The sequence below is a fragment of the Scyliorhinus canicula genome, chromosome 9 (assembly GCF_902713615.1).
Source record: "Scyliorhinus canicula chromosome 9, sScyCan1.1, whole genome shotgun sequence".
Classification (NCBI taxonomy): domain Eukaryota; kingdom Metazoa; phylum Chordata; class Chondrichthyes; order Carcharhiniformes; family Scyliorhinidae; genus Scyliorhinus; species Scyliorhinus canicula.
In genome coordinates this window covers 122,081,789-122,103,006 of record NC_052154.1, presented here as the reverse complement: position 1 = coordinate 122,103,006, position 21,218 = coordinate 122,081,789, and the positions used below count along the sequence as shown (strand labels likewise).

The window sequence follows — 21,218 nt, the reverse complement described above, 5'->3', positions numbered from 1 at the left end:
AATCCTCTAGTGGTGGCCATGCTGAAGATTTGGGGACAATTTCGGCAGCACTTCAAGTTGAGGGCAGCGTCGAGGGTGATGCTGATAAGAGGGAATCACTGGTTTGAGCCAGGAAGGACGGATGCAAGGTTCCGGGAATGGGAGGACAATGGGGTAAGAGAGATGAAGGATTTGTTTCTGGAGGAGTGGTTTGCAAGTTTGGAGGGGCTGGGAGTGAAGTACGGGCTCAGGCACGAGGAGGGCTTCAAGTATACGCAGGTGTGGAATTTTGCAAGAAACGTTTTTCCGACCATCCCGGTGGCACCAGCCTCCTCGTTGTTGGAGGAGGTGCTGTCGGCGGGGGCTGAAGAGCGGGGTCGTGTCTGCGATCTACGGCAGGATTATGGAGAAGGAGATGGGGGGGTACCGGGTTGCTGCAGAAATGGCCAGGAAGGAGCTGGAGTATGCAGGGGGAGCCGGGGTGGGGGTTTGCCGCCGTGGGGAACGGGCCGAGCAGGGGACGCTGGCCTGGGGCGGGCAGGGGACGGGTTATGGCTGGTCGGCAGGGGAGGGGGGCAGGAAGCCCTCTGATCCGGCTGATAACTTGGAATGTGAGGGGGCTGAATGGACCGGTCAAACGGGCCCGGGTGTTTACGCACCTGAAGGGGCTGAAGGCGGATGTGGCTATGCTCCAGGAGACGCACCTGAAGGTGGCAGACCTAGTTAGACTGAGGAAGGGTTGGGTAGGCCAGGTGTTTCATTCGGGGCTGGATGCAAAAAAATCGGGGGGGTGGCGATTCTGGTGGGAAAAAGGGTGTCGTTTGAGGCGTCAAAGATGGCGGCTGACAGTGGAGGGAGGTGTGATGGTGAGCGGCAAGTTGCAAGGGGAGCGGGTGGTGCTGGTGAATGTCTATGCCCCAAATTGGGATGATGCGGGTTTTATGCGGCGCATGTTGGGCCGCATTCCAGATCTAGAGACGGGGGGCCTGATACTGGGAGGGGACTTTAACACAGTGCTGGATCCCCCATTGGATCGATCCATGTCCAGGACGGGCAGGAGGCCCACGGCGGCTAAGGTGTTGAGGGGGTTTATGGACCAGATGGGAGGGGTGGATCTTTGGAGGTTCGCGAGGCCGAGGGCCAGGGAGTATTCATTTTTTTCCCACGTGCATAAGGCCTATTCCCGGATCGATTTTTTTGTCCTGAGCAGGGGGCTGATTTCGAGGGGGGAGGATGCAGAGTATTCAGCCATAGTCATTTCGGACCATGCCCTGCGCTGGGTAGACCTTTAGCTGTGGGAGGAGAGGGACCAGCGCCCGCTCTGGCGCCTGGAGGTGGGACTGCTGGCGGATGAGAAGGTGGGCGGCGAGTTCGGAGGTGTATCAAGAGGTACTTAGAGGCCAATGATAATGGGGAGGTCCGGGTGGGGACGGTTTGGGAGGCATTGAAGGCGGTTATTAGAGGGGAGTTGATTTCCATCCGAGCCCATTGGGAGAGGGGAGAGCAAAGAGAGAGGGAGAGGTTGGTGGGGGAGAGGGAGAGGTTGGTGGGGGAGAGGGAGAGGTTGGTGGGGGAGATGGTGAGGGTGGACAGGAGATACGCGGAGGCTCCGGAGGAGGGACTGTTGAGGGAGCGGCGTAACCTTCAGGTCAAGTTCGACTTGCTGATCACCGGAAAGGCGGGGTCTCAGTGGAGGAAGGCACAGGGAGCGGTGTACGAATATGGGGAGAAGGCGAGTAGGATGCTGGCGCATCAGCTATGTAAGCAAGACGCGGCCAGGGAGATTGGTGGAGTGACGGCTAGGGGAGGTAATGTGGTGCGAAGGGGGGTGGACATTAATGGGGTCTTCAGGGACGTTTATGGGGAATTGTATCGGTCTGAGCCCCCAGTGGAGGGGGGTGGAATGGGGTGCTTTTTGGATAGGCTGAGATTTCCGAAGGTGGAGGAGGGACAGGTGGAGGGGCTGGGGGCGCCGATTGAGCTGGAGGAGCAGGTTAAAGGGATAGGTAGCATGCAGTCGGGGAAGGCGCCGGGGCCGGATGGGTTTCCGGTCGGATTTTCCAAAATGTATGCAGAACTGTTGGGCCCCCTGTTGGTTAGGACCTTTAACGAGGCAAGGGAGGGGTGCTTTGCCCCCGACTATGTCACAGGCGCTGATTTCCTTGATCCTTAAATGGGACAAGGACCCCCTGCAGTGTGGATCATATAGGCCGATCTCGTTATTAAATGTGGATGCCAAGCTATTGGCGAAGATCTTGGCCACAAGGATAGAGGACTGTGTGCCGGGGGTCATTCATGAGGACCAGTCGGGGTTTGTGAAGGGAAGGCAGCTGAACACCAATATACGTAGGCTTCTGAATGTTATAATGATGCCGGCGGTAGAAGGGGAGGCAGAGATAGTGGTAGCACTAGACGCGGAGAAGGCCTTTGATAGGGTTGAGTGGGGGCACTTGTGGGAGGTGCTGGAAAGGTTTGGGTTCGGAGAGGGGTTTGTCAGTTGGGTGAGGCTGTTATATGAAGCCCCGTTGGCGACAAATTTGTGGCGTAGCCACAAATAGGAGGCAATCGGTGTACTTTCGGTTGTACCGGGGGACGAGGCAGGGGTGTCCCCTGTCGCCTTTGCTCTTTGCGTTGGCAATTGAGCCCCTGGCCATGGCGTTGAGGAGTCGAGGAATTGGAGGGGTCTGGTGCGGGGTGGGGAGGAGCACCGAGTGTCATTATAAGCAGATGACTTCTTGCTTTATGTGGCGGACCCAGTGGGGGGAATGCCGGAGGTGATGCAGATCCTTAGGGAATTTGGGGGCTTTTCTGGGTACAAGCTCAACCTGGGTAAGAGTGAGCTGTTCGACATGCACCCGGGGGATCAAGAGGCGGGGATCGATAGGCTCCCGCTGAAAAGGGCGGGGAGGAGCTTTCGGTACCTGGGAGTCCAGGTGGCTAGGAGCTGGGGGGCCCTTCACAAGCTTAACCTCACTAGGCTGGTGGAGCAAGTGGAGGAGGAGTTTAAAAGATGGGACATGTTGCCGCTGTCGCTGGCGGGCAGGGTGCAGTCCGTAGAGATGACGGTGCTCCCAAGGTTTTTGTTTCTGTTCCAGTGCCTCCCCATCCTTATCCCGAAGGCCTTTTTTAGGAGGGTTAACAGGAGTATTACGGGATTTGTATGGGCGCATGGGGCTCCGAGGGTGAGAAGGGCGTTTTTGGAGCGGGGCAGGGATAGGTGGGGGCTGGCGCTGCCCAACCTCTGTGGGTACTACTGGACTGCCAACGCAGCGATGGTGCGTAAGTGGGTAATGGACGGGGCAGGGGCAGCATGGAAGAGGATGGAGATGGCGTCCTGCGTGGACACTAGCCTGGAGGCGCTGATAACGACGCCGTTGCCGCTCCCTCCAAAGAGGTATACCACGAGCCCGGTGGTGGCGGCTACCCTCAAAATTTGGGGGCAATGTAGGCGGCATGGGGGGAGGTGGGGGGCTCGATGGAGTCCCCGATATGGGGGAACCACCGGTTCGTACCAGGGAGCATCGATGGCGGGTTTCTTGGCTGGCACAGGGTAGGTATTAGGAGGTTGTGGGACCTGTTTGTGGATGGGAGGTTTGTGAGCCTGGGTGAGTTAGAGGGGAAGTTTGGGCTCCACCCGGGAAACATGTTTAGGTACATGCAGGTTAGAGCGTTTGCCAGGCGGCAGGTGGAGGAGTTCCCTCTGCTGCCCCCACGTGGGGTACGGGACCGGGTGCTCTCAGGGGTGTGGGTTGGATGGGGGAGGATTTCGGACGTGTACCACGTCATTCAGGAGGTGGATGAGGCCTCGGTGGAGGAGCTGAAGGGTAAATGGGAGGAGGATCTGGGCGAGGAGATCGAGGAGGGGACGTGGGCGGATGCCTGGAGAGAGTGAATTCCTCCTCTTCCTGTGCAAGGCTTAGCCTCATACAGCTCAAGGTGCTGCATAGGGCCCACATGACTGGGACGAGGATGAGTAGGTTTTTCAGGGGCGAGGACAGGTGTGCTAGGTGCTCGGGGAGCCCAGTGAACCACACCCATATGTTCTGGGCGTGCCCACCGCTGGGGGAGTTTTGGAAGGGGGTAGCAAGGACGGTGTCAAGGGTGGTGGGATCCAGGGTCAAGCCAAGCTCGGGACTCGCAATTTTTGGGGTTGCAGTGTAGCCTGGAGTGCAGGAGGCGAAAGAGGCCGGTGTCCTGGCCTTTGCGTCCCTAGTAGCCCGGCGGAGGATCTGCTCCAATGGAAGGATGCAAGGCCCCCAAGCGTGGAGGCCTGGATCAATGATGTGGCGGGGTTCAATAAATTGGAGAAGGTGAAATTTGTCCTGAGGGGATCAGTACAAGGGTTCTTTAGGCGGTGGCAGCCTTTCCTGGACTTCCTGGCGGAACGGTAGGGAAATAGGCCGACAGCAGCAGCAACCGGGGGGGTGGGGGTTTGGATCAGTGGGAGGGAGAACTGTGTACATGGGTTTGTGGGATGTGGCGGGTGTTATCTCTTTCCCTTTTGTTGTTTGGGTGTTCTTTTGGGTTTTTTTCTTTTGTTTGTAGTTGCTTTTGAAGTTGGGAGGGGTATTGTTCTGGAGGTGTTACCGCGGTTGTTTTGTTAATAGAGTTGAGATGTTTATATTTTGTAAAAATTTCAATAAAAATTTTTTTTTTTTTTTTTAAAGGATAGGTCACTTGCCTTTTTGCATTCAAAGTTCAGCTCCAGTTGAAGGCCAAATATTCACCAATGATTAATGGCACTTTCACTCTACTATAACAAGTTTGCAGCCTGCATGACAAATAATACTCCACAAGGCCAACATCACAACATCCTTACTTGCATTTTCTTACACATTGTAATGTTCAAGCTCAATAAGAAAGTTGATTTTTTAAATTGCCTATTTATGATATAGTTGCCTGTCAGCCTAAATGCATTTGAGTTATGCCAAGTGTTAGTCATTAAGTTGAGCTACCATTCATATTCTGTTGATGACACAAGGAAAGGCAATATAAGGAAAATCAGATCCACACAAAACGTGGCCATAATAGCTATCATAACACAAGGTGGTCTAAACGGGTTAATAATGGTTAACTACAAATACTGCACAGGCGGCACGGTGGCGCAGTGGTTAGCACTGCTGTCTACAGCGTTGAGGACCCGGATTCAGTCTGGCCCCGGGTCACTGTCTGTGTGGAGTTTGCATGTTCTCCCTTTATCATTGGAAATTAGCAAACGTGGAAATTAGCAAACGTGACACCACTGTTTAAAAAAGGAGGTAGGCAGAAAGCAGGAAATTATAGGCCAGTGAGCTTAACTTCGGTAGTAGGGAAGATGCTGGAATCTATCATCAAGGAAGAAACAGCGAGGCATCTGGATAGAAATTGTCCCATTGGGCAGACACAGCATGGGTTCGTAAAGGACAGGTCATGCCTAACTAATTTAGTGGATATTTTTGAGGACATTACCAGTGCAGTAGATAACGGGGAGCCGATGGATGTGGTAGATCTGGATTTCCAGAAAGCCTTTGACAAGGTGCCACACAAAAGGTTGCTGCATTAGATAAAGATGCATGGCATTAAGGGTAAAGTAGTAGCATAGATAGAGGATTGGTTAATTAATAGAAAGCAAAGAGTGGGGATTAATGGGTGTTTCTCTGGTTGGCAATCAGTAGCTAGTGGTGTCCCTCAGGGATCAGTGTTGGGCCCACAATTGTTCACAATTTACATAGATGATTTGGAGTTGGGGACCAAGGGCAATGTGTCCAGGTTTGCAGATGACACTAAAATGAGTGGTAAAGCGAAAAGTGCAGAGGATACTGGAAGTCTGCAGAGGGATTTGGATAGGTTAAATGAATGGGTTAGGGTCTGGCAGATGGAATACAATGTTGACAAATGTGAGGTTATCCATTTTGGTAGGAATAACAGCAAACGGGATTATTATTTAAACGATAAAATATTAAAGCATGCCGCTGTGCAGAGAGACTTGGGTGTGCTAGTGCATGAGTCACAGAAGGTTGGTTTACAAGTGCATCAGGTGATTAAGAAGGCAAATGGAATTTTGTCCTTCATTGCTAGAGGGATGGAGTTTAAGACTAGGGAGGTGGGCAGCACGGTGGCCTAGTGGTTAGCACAACCACCTCACGGCGCTGAGGTCCCAGGTTCGATCCCGGCTCTGGGTCACTGTCCGTGTGGAGTTTGCACATTCTCCCCGTGTCTGCGTGGGTTTCGCCCCCACAACCCAAAAATGTGCAGAGTAGGTGGATTGACCACGCTAAATTGCCCCTTAATTGGAACAAATAATTGGGTAATCTAAATTTATATTAAAAAAAAGACTAGGGAGGTTATGTTGCAATTGTATAAGGTCTTAGTGAGGCCACACCTGGTGTATTGTGTTCAGTTTTGGTTTTCCTTACTTGAGAAAGGACGTACTGGCACTGGAGGGTGTGCAGAGGAGATTCACTAGGTTAATCCCAGATCTGAAGGGGTTGGATTATGAGGAGAGGTTGAGTAGACTGGGACTGTACTCGTTGGAATTTAGAAGGATGGGGGGGGGGGGGGGGGGATCTTATAGAAACATTTAAAATTATGAAGGGAATAATAGGATAGACGCGGGCAGGTTGTTTCCACTGGCGGGTGAAAGCAGAACTAGGGGACATAGCCTCAAAATAAGGGGAAGTAGATTTAGGACTGAGTTTAGGAGGAACTTCTTCACCCAAAGGGTTGTAAATCTATGGAATTCCTTGCCCAGTGAAGCAGTTGAGGCTCCTTCATTACATGTTTTTAAGGTAAAGATAGATAGTTTTTTGAAGAATAAAGGGATTAAGGGTTATGGTGTTCGGGCCGGAAAGTGGAGCTGAGTCCACAAAAGATCAGCCATGATCTCATTGAATGGCGGAGCAGGCTCGAGGGGCCAGATGGCCTACTCCTGCTCCTAGTTCTTATGTATCGGCATGGGTTTGACCCTCACAACCCAAAGATGTGTAGATTAGGTGGACTGGCCACACTAAATTTCCCCTTAATTGGAAAAAAACAATTGGATACTCTAATTTTTTTTTAAAACTACAAATACTGCAAGATAATTTTAACTTTAGATGATAATACAAAATTTGCAATATCGTCTCAACTAACCATTGAAAACCTTTCCCGATCATTGTTTACATTGGCCAAGCAACATATAACGTGATACAGATGTCTAATATTGTTAAAAGATATTTTATAAGCTTCATAAAATCCAACCACCTCTACACCATGAGAGGAAGCAAACTTAACAACCTACTTCTGAATAAGAAAAACAGATGACTGCTTAGGGGCCACTGTAAATTACATTCTACCATCTATTCACAAATAACCAAGCCAATGTGGATAGAATCTATTACAAGCAAGAACTTGATAAATGGTTTTCTCTCCATAACATATTATTTTATTCATTCATGTGAGGTGGGTGGTTGCTGGCTAGGACAGCATTTATTGCCTATCCCTAATTGCCCTTGGGAAGGCGGTGGTGAGTCACCTTCTTCAATTGCTGTAGTCCATGTGGTGTAGGTACACCCACAGTGCTGTTCGGGAGTGAGTTCTAGGATTTTATTAGCCAGCGACAGTGAAGGAACAGTGATACATTTCCAAGTCAGCATGGTGAGTAATTGGAGGGAAACTTACAGGTGTGATGAATGTAGGAAATTGTTATAAACTATATTTTATATTTTGTTGTGGTAACATTATTAAAAACACTGGGGTCAAATGCATACAGGAATTATATCTGCTAAAGCTGTGATTAGGAGAAGTAAAGGTGAGGTAATCATTGATTTTAACCATTTACTTGTTTACATATAGATGGCTAATGGAATAGTGTTTTTGAAACAAGGTTCCCTGGGGTGTAGTTAATTAATGAGGGGTGGTGTTTAGTCCGAATGAAGTAGGTCATGAGACATTTTAGTGGGATACAGATGATGTCATTAATGGAAAGAGCCAGGTCTATCTGTGGTTTTGGCAGTTTGACATTAGAATTTGAGTCAGACAAGAACAGAAGGATTTTCAAAGAGGCTGAAAGGGTCTTTCTCCAAAGGTCCACACAGAGAACAGTAAATAACCCTGATTTGCTAACTTGATTTAAGAGTCGTGTTTGAACTGTATTGGGTTACTTTGTTGGAACATATATATAGCGGCAGGTGTAGATAGTCAGTTGAAATGTTTCCTTTTATTTAAGAATGGTTACTTGTAAATCTATTTCTTTGATGTTAATGTGATTAATTCTATGGTTAAATTAAAGTTTGTTTTAACATAAAATATATTGATTGGTCAGTCAACAGTCCTGGGATGAAGTATCCTTTCCTCACATTTAAAATTGCAAATTGTTTGGGGTTTCACATCCGGTATCCTAACAAAAATGGGGTTCTGGTCCAGTATCCTAACATAGGCGGTGGTGTTCCCAAAGCCCTGTACTTCTAGAGGGTAGTGGTCGTGGGTTTGGAAGATGCTGTCTAAGATGCTTTGGCGAGTTCCCGCAGTGCATCTCACATATGGTGTACACTGCTGCCGCTTTGCATGAGGGTGGAGGGATGTAGTGCCAATCAAGTGAGCTTTCTCCTGGATGGTGTTGAGCTTCTTGAATTTTTTTTCTTTTTTTTAAAAACGCATTTTATTACAAACTTGTATCAAAGTAGGTTACAGCAACTAAACACCCTGGGAAACATACTTCCCAACAATCAGCTATACAGTTTGGACAGATTTTTATACTTTTTCACTCCCCTCTCTGCATCACCCAACCCCACCTCCCTGCGACGAGCAGCTCCTCAAACACGGTCACAAACATCCACCCATTTTTCTCAAACTCCCCTGCTAAGTCCCTTAACTCATACTTTATCTTCTCGAACTGCAAGAAGTCATACAGATCACCCAACCATGCTGCTACCCCCGGTGGCGATGCCAACCACCACTCCAGCAAGATTTGTCGCCGTGCAATCAGAGAGGTGAAGGCCAAGACATCGGCCTTCCTCCTCTCCATGAGCTCCGGCTTCTCTGAAACCCCAAATATTCCCACCAAGGGTCCAGGTCCACCTCCTCCTCCACTATCCTGGCTAAGACTGCAAACACTCCCGCCCAGAAGTTTCCCAATTTTTCGCAGTCCCAAAACATGTGCATGTGATTCGCTGGCCCCCGCCCACACCTCTCACACTCATCTGCTACCCCCTGAAAGAACCCACTCATTCTCGCCCGAGTCATATGCACCCTGCTCACCACCTTAAACTGTATCAGGCTCATCCTTGCACAAGAGAAGGTCCCGTTTACCCTTCACAGTGTCTCACTCCATACTCCCCAATTGATCTCCAATTCCCAACTCGGCTTCCCATTTCTCCTTGATCTTCACCACCCGCTCACCTCCCTACTCCCCCAGCCACTTATATATATCCCCAATTCTTCCCTCCCCTTCCACATCCAGAAGCAGCAGTCACTCCAGCAGGGTGTATCCCAGGTTGAACTTCTTGAATGTTGTTGGAGCTGCACTCAGTCAGGCAAGTGGAGAACATTCAATCACATTCCTGACTTTTCCCTTGTAGATGGTGGACAGGTTTTGGGAAGCAAGGAAGTGATTTTTTTTCTCCACAGTATTCTGAGCTTTGGCATGTTCTTTTAGCTACAGTATTAATATGACCAATCCAGCCCAGTATCTGTTCAATGGTGACCCCCAGGGTGTGATATGGTTAACAAAGTAGCAATGTGTTTCGAAAGAGTACACACTCAGAGGAACTCAACATTAAAGAAAAGTAGGTTAGCACTGCTTTCTCACGGCGCTGCGGTCCCAGGGTCAATCCCGGCTCTGGGTCACTGTCATGTGGAGTTTGCAAATTCTCCCAGTGTTTGCGTGGGTTTCACCCCCGCAACCCAAAGATGTGCAGGGTAGGTGGATTGGCCACTCTAAAATTCCCCCTTAATTGGAAAAAAAGAATTGGGTACTCTAAATCTATTTTTTTTTTAAATTAAAGAAAAGTGATCACTAATCATTGTGAACCGAGACATTTTAAATACCTAGTTTGCTTTCTTTGAAGTCAAGTGCATGATGTGGGCATGAAGTAGAGATTATCAAGTGTATATAATCCTCACTTCTGCTGCCATGATCATGCTGAGGTGGTGTGTTTGTTGGTGAGGTTTGTGTTATACTCACATGCTGGAATACATCCGCTGGCCATTTTGCTGGTTTTGAAGCCGTGTTTTTGCCAAGTCTATTGGGAACACACAGGTGACGCCAATTAAACCAGCAATGCCTCCGTTGAACAGCTTGGCGGGTAAACTGCAAGAGAGTAAAGAGAAATGTTTACTTCATAAGAACATGAGAAAACGGAGCACGAGTAAATGAAACAGCCGCTGAGCCAGCTCTCCGCCATTCAATACGATCATGGGTGACCTTCGGCTTCAGCTCCACTTTCCTGTCCACTCCCTCGGTTCCTTGAGACACCAAAAATCAATCCAGCCTTTAATTCATTCACTAGGTGTTGCAGTAACCAGGTGAGGTTAATTTACATAGAACATAGAACAGTACAGCACAGAACAGGCCCTTCGGCCCTCGATGTTGCGCCGAGCAATGATCACCCTACTCAAACCCACGTATCCACCCTATACCCGTAACCCAACAACCCCCCCCCCCCTTAACCTTACATTCAAACATTGAGATGCTTTCACCCTTCGGTTTTACACACGGCACATGGTCTTCAATCTGGAAACAACAGCAGTTTGTTTTCCACCTGGAAGTAATTTCCGTGACGTGTGTAAACTTTGGCTTGATGTTTCACTGAAGATTCAGGATGACTTAATTACTCTTTAATTTCGGAGCATGCAGAACGCAACAACATGAATGAACTGTGTGCAGTGATGCAAACCAATCATGTCTCCGCAAAAAAATATGCTTCACACTATTCACCCGGGGGTAAAACACATGCCACAGTCATTTAATAGGCACTAAGGAAACTAGAAAATCACGCACTGGTCAAAACATCACGCAATTTCCATAAATCCAATATCTCTGCATGCTAGTCCCTCCGCTGTTCTACTGTCATGACTTGAGAGAAATAAGGCTCTTCAACAAACAAGCTGCCCTTAAATTTAAAGAGAATGCAAGATCACACACAAAGATTAAACTTACACACTCGCACATAAATACCAAAATTATTATTGGCCTATGGTCAGTAAATGAAGTTGATAAAGAACAACCGTGATCTAACTGAATAGCAAAGCTGGTTCACGGAGTTCAATGGCCAACCCGTCCCTATTAATCTGATAGCCACTTCTGCGGACTACAAATACATAACCCTTTACATCTGGATCTTAAATCGATAAAATAAAAGTATGTCAGGCTCGGCTGGCACAGTGTCTGAAAATCTGTAACACTAACTGGGATTTTATGGAAAATTCAGTGAGTCCGTCAAAAGTCCACTGACTTTCAGCTGCACTTGAAAATTCCAGCCTTTGACATTGCACTAACCAATCTGGGAAAATCAAGACAACTGGGTTAAGTATGCTTTACAGTGATCACGGCCGTGCTCGCTGGTCCCATCAGGGGGGCAAAGGCATTGGCTGGGCTAATGGTGGAAATGGGAGGGGTGGACCGTTGGAGGTTTCTGCACCCAAGGGAGCGGGAGTACTCGTTTATAATCAGCTGTCCATAAGGTATACTTGCGGATCGACGTTTTCGTGGTGGGGAAGGCTTTGCTGGCTGGGGTTAAGGGGTCAGAATACTCGGCAATTGCAGTATCAGGTCATGCTCCGCATTGGTATGGTACTGGGGAAGGGGGTAGCGCAGAGGCCGGGGTGGAAATTTAGATGTGGGACTGTTGGGGGACCAAGGGTTCTGTGACAAAATTGAAAAGGTAATTGAGGAATATGTAGGTTTCAACTGTACGGGTGAGGTGTCGAAGGCAGTTGTCTGGAAGGCTCTAAGGCGGTGGTGAGGTGATTTTGTTTACGGCCAGGATGGACAAAAAGGAGAGGTTGGAGCGGCAGAGGGTAATAGATGAGATATTGGAGGTAGGAGTTATGCAAAAGATGGGGACCCAACAAAGTTGGAAAAGAGGAAGGAACTACAGACGAGATTTGACCAACTATCTACCAGGAAGGCAATGCGCCAACTGAGGCGAGCAAGGGGTGCAGTTTACAAGCATGGAGATAAGTATGTTAGCAGGTCAGCTCCGGAGGGAGACAGCGGTAAGGGAAATTGTTCAGGTGAGGTACAGGGCAGGGAAGTTGGTGGTGGCTCCGGATCTGATTAACAAGGTATTTGAAGAATTCTATGCGGTTGTACAGGTCAGAGCCACCTGGGGGAGACCGGAGGATGCAGGAATTTCTAGATGGGCTGGAGTACTCGAGGTTAGGGTAGGGGGACAGGGCCACATTAGAAGGAGCGAGAGTGGAGCAAGACATAAAAGATGCAATTGGGAGGATGCAGTCGGGGATGGTGGCAGGGCCGGATGGGTTTCCGGTGGAATATTGTAAAAAATTCAAGGATAAGCTGGTACCCCTGATGGTGGGGATGTTTGAGGAGGCGATAGAGAAGGGGGTGTTACCACAAACCTTGGGGCAGGCATTGATTTCCCTGTTGCTTAAAAAAGAGAAGGACCTGACTGAGTGAGGGTCGTATAGGCCCATATCACTTTTAAACGTGGACGCAAAAGTATTGGCGAAGACACTGGAGGAGTGCCACCCGAAGGTGATAGGTGAAGATCAGGAGGGGTTTGAGGGAGGGAGGCAGCTCTTTTAAAACTTTAGAAGGGATGGCACCAGCGGAGCAGAAGGAAACAGAGGAGGTTGTGGCATTGGACCCTGAGAAAACGTTTGACCAGCCACTTGATGGCAGTTCTGGAGCGGTTTGGGATTGGACCAAGATTTGTGAACTGGGTAAAGTTACAATATAAGGAGTCGAGGGCGAGTGTCCGCACAAACAACATCAGCTCGAGATACTTTTCCCTCCACCGTGGGACTAGGCAGGGATGTCCTATATCCCCCCCCTGCTGTTTGCACGCGCGATTGAGCCGTTGGCCATCGTATTAAGAAGTTCGGGAGTATGGAAAGGAATGGTGCGGGGCGAGGGGGTGGGGGGGGGGGGGAACAAACCATAAGATGTCCTTATTTGCCAATGACTTGCTGTTATACGTGTCGGAACCGAGTGTGTTGATAGGGGGTTATTGGAGCTACTTCGGGTGTTTGGGTCTTTCTCGGGGTACAAACTAAATCTAGACAAGAGTGAGTATCTTGTGGTATCTCGGCGGGGGTGGGGGCTGCCATTTTGTAGGGCAGGGACTCACTTTAGATACCTGGGGGTGCAGGTTGTCCAGGAGGGGGGCCGGGCTCTGCAGGTAGAACATTTCTGGTTTGGTGGAGAGTGAAAGCTGATGTGGCACGGTGGGATGGTCTCCCTCCGCCACTGTTGGGTCGGGTACAGGCAGTTAAAATGAACGTGTTGCCGCGATTTCGGTTTATTTTCCAATGTCTGCCGATTTTCCTGCCAACGGCATTTTTCCGAGAGATTGAAGGAATGATTACCTCATTCATATGGGGAGGGAAGGTGGCCAGAGTCAGAACAGTGCTGCTATAGAAGGGAAGGCAGGCAGGGGGTTTGGGTCTTCTGAACCTGATGTATTACTACTGGGCGGCGAATGTGCAGGTGGTGTAGAGCAGGGTCAGAGGGGTTGATTCCCAGTAGGTCAGAATGGAGGAGAGTTTGTGCAGGGGTCAGGATTGAAGGCACTAGTGTAGCCATCTGGGATGGCCATTTACAACAAGAAACATGGACGTCTGCAAAGCCTAAAGGGAAATGTGGACAATGCAAGATTCAGGCAGGCTCACAGCATGAATGTATATTTGTGAGCAAAGAATCCAGACAGCATCGAAACCCCAGCCGATTAGCATTTTGATGGCCCATCTCCGTAAGACGAAGACTGATACTCGAGTACCCGATACAATCCCAGACATTTCTGCGCCACTCCCTTTACTCAGAAAGCATCAACAAAAGGGTTAATCACCGCTTAGGACACGCCCAGCCATCAAGGCACCCGCCCCTTTATTGGCTCAGATCGGAGACAGTGAACGAGAACTGTCCAATTAATGGGGTCCAAATCTAAGGACCGCCCAAAAGAGCGTGAAACCCACCAAGGATAAAGAGAGACACTGCCATGTGTTCAATTTCTTTTGGACCTGGCGCTCCGGCAATGTCCATCTCCAATCGTAGCACCACCAGAAGCAAGTTCAAGTTCAATGCTCGCTACCAGATGGATGAGCCCAGCTGAGCAGCAGTTACTTCTCCAGACCCAGTAGATCCAGATTCAAACAAAGGCCACTGTTCCTCTGACCCAAGCTGGGTGCCTGAAGTTGAATACAGGTGGTCATAGTTGTTAGGTGTAGTTTAACTATTAGTGTTAATGTTGCATGTGTAAGTTAATCTTGTGTGTAAATAAAGTACCATTGATCTTGAACTAACTAACTGGTTGTTTGGCTCTTTGATCGATACCCGGTTGAACCTTGTGGTGGTATCATTTGATACCTGGCAACTCTGAAAGCAATATAATATCGATATCTAGATAAAAGAAGGGCAATCTTATTGTCTGCCATATTCATAGCAAGTAAAAAAGGCAACAGGCAGCTCCCAATGACCTCGAGGAAATAATCAGGGAGTCTGGTAATAATAGCGTCATTGAGAATTTGGAGGCAGTTTCGCCAACACTTCGATTGTGGGTAGTGTCAAGGGAAATGCTGATTCAGGGGAACCACAGATTTGAGCCAGGGAAGTGGGATGGAAATTTTCAGAAATGGGACGAGAAGGGGATTAAGACACTAAAAGATTTGTTTCTTGGGGATCAGTTTGCAGGATTGAAGGAGCTGGAAGCGAAGCATGGGCTGGAGCTGGGGGAAATGTTTAGATACATGCAGGTTCGAGATTTTTCCAGAAAGGAGATACAGAACTTCCCGGTGGAGCCGGCCTCCAGATTGCTGGAGGAGTGCTGACGACAGGAGGTCTGGAGAAGGGTGTAGTGTCGGCGGTTTATGGAGCTAGTTTGGAAGAGAAGGCACCACTGGAAGGGATCAAAGCAAAGTGGGAGGAAGAGTTGGGAAATGATATGGAGGAGAGATTCTGGTGTGAAGTCTCCGGAGAGTGAACGCCTCCACCTCGTGCGCGAGGTTGGGGCTGATACAGCTGAAGGTGGTATATAGAGCACACCTGACGAGGGCGAGGTGAAAGGGTAGAAGATGTGTGTGAACGTTGCCGTGGGGGGGGGGGGGGGGGGGGGGGAGAGAGAGAGAGAGAGAGAGAGAGAGAAGAGAGAGAGAAAGGATTGGATACTGTTACTGATATGGGTGTTGACATATTCATTACTGATTATTGTTGGTGGGTGTAAATTTGGGAGAAAATGTGAAAAAGGAGAATAAATATCTTTTTTTTTAAATAAGTATGCTTTACAGTGCAGGAGTGTGCACGAGGATGTGGGAAATACACGCCTTGACCACGAGATTCTTAGAAGTCTTAGTTTACTCTTGCAGAAGCTGCCTGGTTGAATTCCATATTTTGGAAGATATTAAAATTTCAAGGAAAAGAGCATTTTGCAATAAAATGCCACAGCACGAAGAATATACAAAATGAACTTGATATCATGAGTTGTAGGATCAATAATTTAGAATTGCTAAGTTATTAAAACTAAGTTCAATTTGCTGAATATTTTTCTGCCCTCCAATAAAAAGACATCAAATGCTGGGTGGTAGGGGAAGGGGAAGAGAAGAGAGCTAGGGAGAGAGAGAGAGAGAGAGAGAGAGAGAGAGAGAGAGAGAGAGAGAGGAGGAAAGGGCTGTAAATATTTCAACTTGCAGCAAAGTAAGCATTGAATCATGGCATATTGTGGTTGCAAAGCAAAGCTCCCAACTTGGGTAGCATTTCTCCTTTTTCGAGCCATCCATATAGCCAGTAACTCTGAATTGCTTTCGCTTCTAAAGGTTTGGTCGGCAAGTAAAATACTGATGAGCCTCACATGTCTGATCTGTGCTGAGTTCTGGTCTCAACCGAGATAGCTATCGGGATGCTAAATTTGGCTCCAATGCCGCCTGGCTAAAAAAGTGAAAAAGAAAGATAAAATAAGATGAGCTGTTGTCCACAGAAAATACCAGCTTGCATTTACATAGCACCTTTCATAACCATCAACGTGCTTTTGATAGGTAGGCACTACTATAATGTAGGAAATGCAGCAGCCAACTTGCGCGGACCAAGCCCCCACAAAAGGCAATGAGATAATGCCCAGATAACTTGTTTCAATTATGTTAGTTGAGGGATATGTGTTTGCCTGCATACTGGGGAGATTTTCCAATCCCCTTCTTTGAAACAGTGAGATGGATTTCTTTCTACATTTTCCTGAGACAGCAGTCGGGGCCTTGTTTAATGTCACATCCCAAAGATAGCATAGTATCTCTGACAGTACAATGCTCTCTGGAGTCATACATTGTAGTATCAGCCTGGATTTTGTACTCGAGCCTCTGCATTGAGACCTTGTTACTCAGAAGTGGAAGTGGCACTGAACTATGGTTGACAAAGAGGATGAAAGATCATTCACCTGAATTGTTTAACTTTGCCTTTAGGGTCGTGTTCTCTGGGATTTTGAAGGTTAAGGGGTGACGTGATTGAAGTTCGGAAAATATTACGGGAAACAGAGAAGGTGGATTAGGAGAAACAATTTCTGCCAGTCGTGGAGTCAAGGAATAGAGGACACAAGTCAAAATTTAGTACACCATCTTTCAATCATAAAATTAGAAAATATTTCTCCAGGCAAAGAGGTCATTGAAGTTTGGAACTCTCTTCCTCAGGCTGCAATTGTCACTAGGTCAGTTGTTAATTTTAAAACTGGAATTGTTCGATTTTTTGCTCGCCATAGGTATCACAGAACTGTTGAGGTGCCGAAGAAGGTCTTTCCGTGGTGGCCATGGAGTGAGTGGTCGCACATTTGGCAGCTCCTGCTCGATCCTTTTCCCCGTCTGCTGGGTGGATGTTTTGGTGGAAAAAGATATAAAGTTGGTGGAGGAAAGTTAAACTCCACTTGTGGTGTTGGTGGACGGATCCACGGACCAGAAGTGGGTCGAGAAAGAAGGAGCTGCTGGGAGCAAGAAATTCTTCATGCGCCACAGTTGAAGATGGCAGAGGGTAGAGATTCTCCTAATCCACCTTATCCGTTTCCCTACCAGCCCAAAAGTCGACAGATCAGCTGGTGGACTTCTTAAATTAGAATTTCAGCCAGCAGAGGAGGGAAGCCGAGGAGGACATGGCCATGGTGGTGGAACTCCTGAAAGCGGGAATCGGCCAGGTGGGGCAGAGGCTGGAGACCCAGGGTCAGGCAATCCAGAAAGCGGAGGAGGTGGTGGGGGAGCACGAGGATCACTTACCTTGTTGGCGATCGAGATCGGGATGATGCAGATGACCAGAAGCAGCTAAGAGAAGGTGGAGGATCTGGAGAACACTCCCGGATACAAAATTTAAGAATTGTAGGGTTGCCAGAGGGCATAGGGGGAGGGAATGCTGGTTCATATGTAGCCAAGATGCTGGAGAAGCTGATGGGGATGGGGGCCTTCATCCAGCTCCGGGAGATCGACCAGGCACATAGGGAGCTGATAAGGAAGCTGAGCCGCCGAGGGTGATGGTGGTATGGTTCCACTGATTCCTCGATAAGGAGAAGATTTTGCGGTGGGCCAGGCAGACACTTGGGAAGGTGAAGAGCTCCAGGTGTTCCAAGACTTGGGCACGGAACTGGCGGTGAGGAGGGCTAAGTTCAACCGAGTGAAGGCCTCTTTAAGGGGGTGAAGTTTGGGATGCTGTACCCAGTACGCCTCTGGTGACTTACAATGGTTAGAGAACTATTCTAGGACACCAGAGAGGGCAATGGAGTTTCGAAGAGCAATGGGACTGGCAGGAGAGGGAGGAAGAATGTGAGAAGATGTTCACTTTTTGTTTTATTGCTTTTGGTTTATTGGTTAGGGAGAACCTCTCTTCTTTGAGATGTTTTGTTCGGTTCTGTGGCGGGATGTTTGGTAAAGTGGAGGGTGAGTGCACCTTTTTCATATTTCACTGTTGGTGCTATGGAGGTGTGCGAGCGGGGGAGAGAAATCAGTGAGGGGTAGGAGATTTTGCGCCATGAATGGGAGTGCCAGGCTCGCTGGGCGGACTAGTTAATAGGAGCGCAGGGGAGCAGGTGGTTAGTGTAACAGAGGGGGATGGTGCAAGTCTTTCATTCAGGATAGATATGAAGACATGGGGGTGTCGGTGCTGATAAACAAGTGGGTGGGTTTAAGTTTGGAATATAGTGGAAGGTTCGGGAGGTAGATTGTGATGGTTGAGTGGGAATCGGAGGGGATGCCAGTGGTCTTGGTGAATGTGTATGTCTCAAATTGGGATGATGATGTTGCGTTAATGATGCGCTTGATGGGGAAGATCCCGGACCTGAACCCACACCGGTGATATTTGGGTGGGGAAACACCTATGGAGGTTTGGGAGGCTGAGGGTGAAGGAATTTCCATACTTCTCCTATGTGCACATGGTGTACTCGCGGATCGATTATTCTGTGGTGGGCAAGACGCTGCTGGAGGGGGTGGTCGACTCGGGGTGTGACCACCTGGTGTGTTGGGGGGGGGGGGGGGGAGGGAAGATGGGGGGGGGCCAGCTCCCGCGGTGGAGGTTTGATGTGAGGTTGCTAGCGGAAGAAGTAGTCTGTGAACGAGTGAAGTCTGCCATCTGTGGGTATGTGGAACTGAACGATATGGGTGATGTTACGGCTGCCACATTATGGGAGGCGCTTAAGGTAGTGGTCAGGGGGATTTTATATCGATCCGGGCACAAAGGGACAAGGTGGAACGAGCAGAGATTGCAAAGCTGGTGGACGAGATTCTGTGGGTTGATAGGAGGTACTCAGAGGCCCCGGAGCAGGGCTGTTTAAGGAGCGGCAGAAGCTTCAGATGGAGTTTGGGTTGGCATCCACGGGGGAAGACGGTGGGGCAGTTGCGGAGGGCCAGAGGGGCAGCGTACGAGTACGAGGAGAAGTCAAGCAGGATGCTTGCTCACCAACTTAGGAAGCAGGAGGCAGCGAGGGAGATCAGGTGAAAGCCATGAGGGGAAGAGTGGTACTGGACCCGGTGGGGGTGAATAGGGTTTTTGAGCAGTTCTATAAGAGGTTCTACGAATCGGATCTCCCCCCAAACTGGGGGAAGAGGAAATGCGGCAATTTCTAGACAGGTTGGAGTTCCCCAAGGTGGAGGAACTGGTGGAGGGGCTGGGGGCCCCAAAGGACTGGTGGGGGTGATGGTGTATGAAGGCATTGTAGGCAGGGAAGGCCCCAGGCTCGGATGGGTTCCCTATAGAATTTTATGAGAAGCTTTCTGGGGATCTGGGGCCCCTGCTGGCAAGGGCATATAACAAGGCAAGGGTTAAGGGGGAATTACCCCCTACATTATCACAGGCTTCCATATCCCTAATATTAAAGAAGGATAAAGACCCGGAGAAGTGTGGGTCCTATCGCCTGATATCGTTGTTAAATGTGGACGCCACACTACTGGCAAAGATCTTGGCCTCGCAGATTGAGGACTGTGTGCCGGGGGTGATAGGGGAAGACCAGACGGTGTTTGTAAAGGGGAGGAATCTGTCAGCGAATGTCAGGAGATTACTTAATGTGATGCCCCGGAGGGACAGGATGTGGAGGTGGCGGTCGCAACGGATGTGGAGAAGGCGTTTGACAGGTGGAGTGGGAGTATTTGTGGGAAGTGTTGGGCGGTTCGGATTCGGGCAGGGATTTGTGGACTGGGTCCGTTTGTTCTACAGGCTCCTGTAGCGAGTGTAGAAACAAATCGGGTGAGTTTGTGGTACTTCTGGTTATACCGTGGAACAAGATCCACTCTCCTTGTTGTTCTTGGCCTTGGCAATAGAGCCACTGGCAATGGTGCTTAGAGCGTCAAGGATTTGGAGGTGGATAGAGCGGGGCGGGGGATTGGAGCATAGCGTCACGCTATACCCGGATGACCTGTTGCTTTATATGATGGACCCGTTGGGAGGCACCGTGTTTTTGGGGGGGGGGGGGGGGGGGGGTGGTGGCTGTCCTGGAGGGACGAGGCGCTGCCGAAGCTGGGGTGTTTGGGTGAGCAACCTGGTGGAGTTCCTGAGACTGGAGAAAATTAAGTTTGGCTTAAGAGGGCCGGTTGATGGGTTTGTCCGGAGATGGAAGCCGTAAAATTGAGGTGTTGGTATGGGGGAGGCAGGTTGGGTGAAGGGGAACAGCAGTAAGGTTGGGGCATTTCGGGAGTTATTTATTTGTTACAAGGTTTATCTTTGTTCTTACTCTTGTGTTGGCTTGTGTTTAACGTACGTACAAATGCCTTAAAAAAGCATTCTCCTGTCTTTTCCTCTGTAACCCTGCATGTTGTTTCTATTCCAGCCACTCCAAAGTAAAAATTGCCCATCACCACTTAATGTCAATCATCACACATGAAGAACCCGCTTGGTTAAAGATCAAAAGCCAGCATTGGCGCATTCAGAGCAAAGAAAAAAAACTTGCATTTCATGTCAATGAAGTACTTATGAAGTGAAGTCAGTGTTGTAATGGACGGCAAGTCCATTTCTTTGAGCGAACGGGACAGAAACTTAGTGGGGGTGGGGAGTGGATGAGAGGAAAATTCCAAATTAGAGTCAAATCCAAACAGCACTGGCAACCAGACAGAGTCTGTGCAGATTATTAGATGACTGCATAGGGCAGCATGGTAGCAGACGCGGATAGTACTGTGGCTTCACAGCACCAGGGTCCCAGGTTTGATTCCCCGCTAGGTCACTGTCTGTGTGGAGTCTGCACGTTCTCCCCGTGTCTGCGTGGGCTTCCTCAGGGTGCACAGTCCAAAGACGTGCAGGTTAGGTGGATTGGCCATGAAAAATTGCCCTTAGTGACCAAAAGGTTAGGAGGGGTTATTGGGTTATGGGGATAGGGCAGAAGTGAGGGCTTAAGTGTGCCCGTGCAGACTCGATGGGAAGAATGGCCTCCTTCTGCACTGTATGTTCTATGACTATTCACCCCATTTGTCTACGGAGGTGATGGTGGCGGGTGTGAGTTGTTGAGGTAGGGAAGTGGGTGCATGGTTAAACCCTAGTACAAAAGCGGAACGGTCAGTTTTATACGCTTTGCAAGGAAAGTTTACAAAAAAACACTTTCTTGAAAAGTAATGACAATTCAAGTAATCATGGTCATGTGTAATAGTGGCCAGTCCTGACC

At 48.9% G+C, this 21,218-nt stretch overlaps 1 protein-coding gene across 1 annotated transcript in view; it reads right to left on the bottom strand.

Moving 5' to 3' along the window:
* Positions 1-21,218, bottom strand: part of slc25a22a (solute carrier family 25 member 22a) — a 230,612-nt gene that overhangs the window by 116,239 nt on the left and 93,155 nt on the right. Inside the window, 1 exon segment of the mRNA XM_038807493.1 lies at positions 10,121-10,246. Coding sequence (XP_038663421.1) covers positions 10,121-10,246 — 126 coding nt within the window.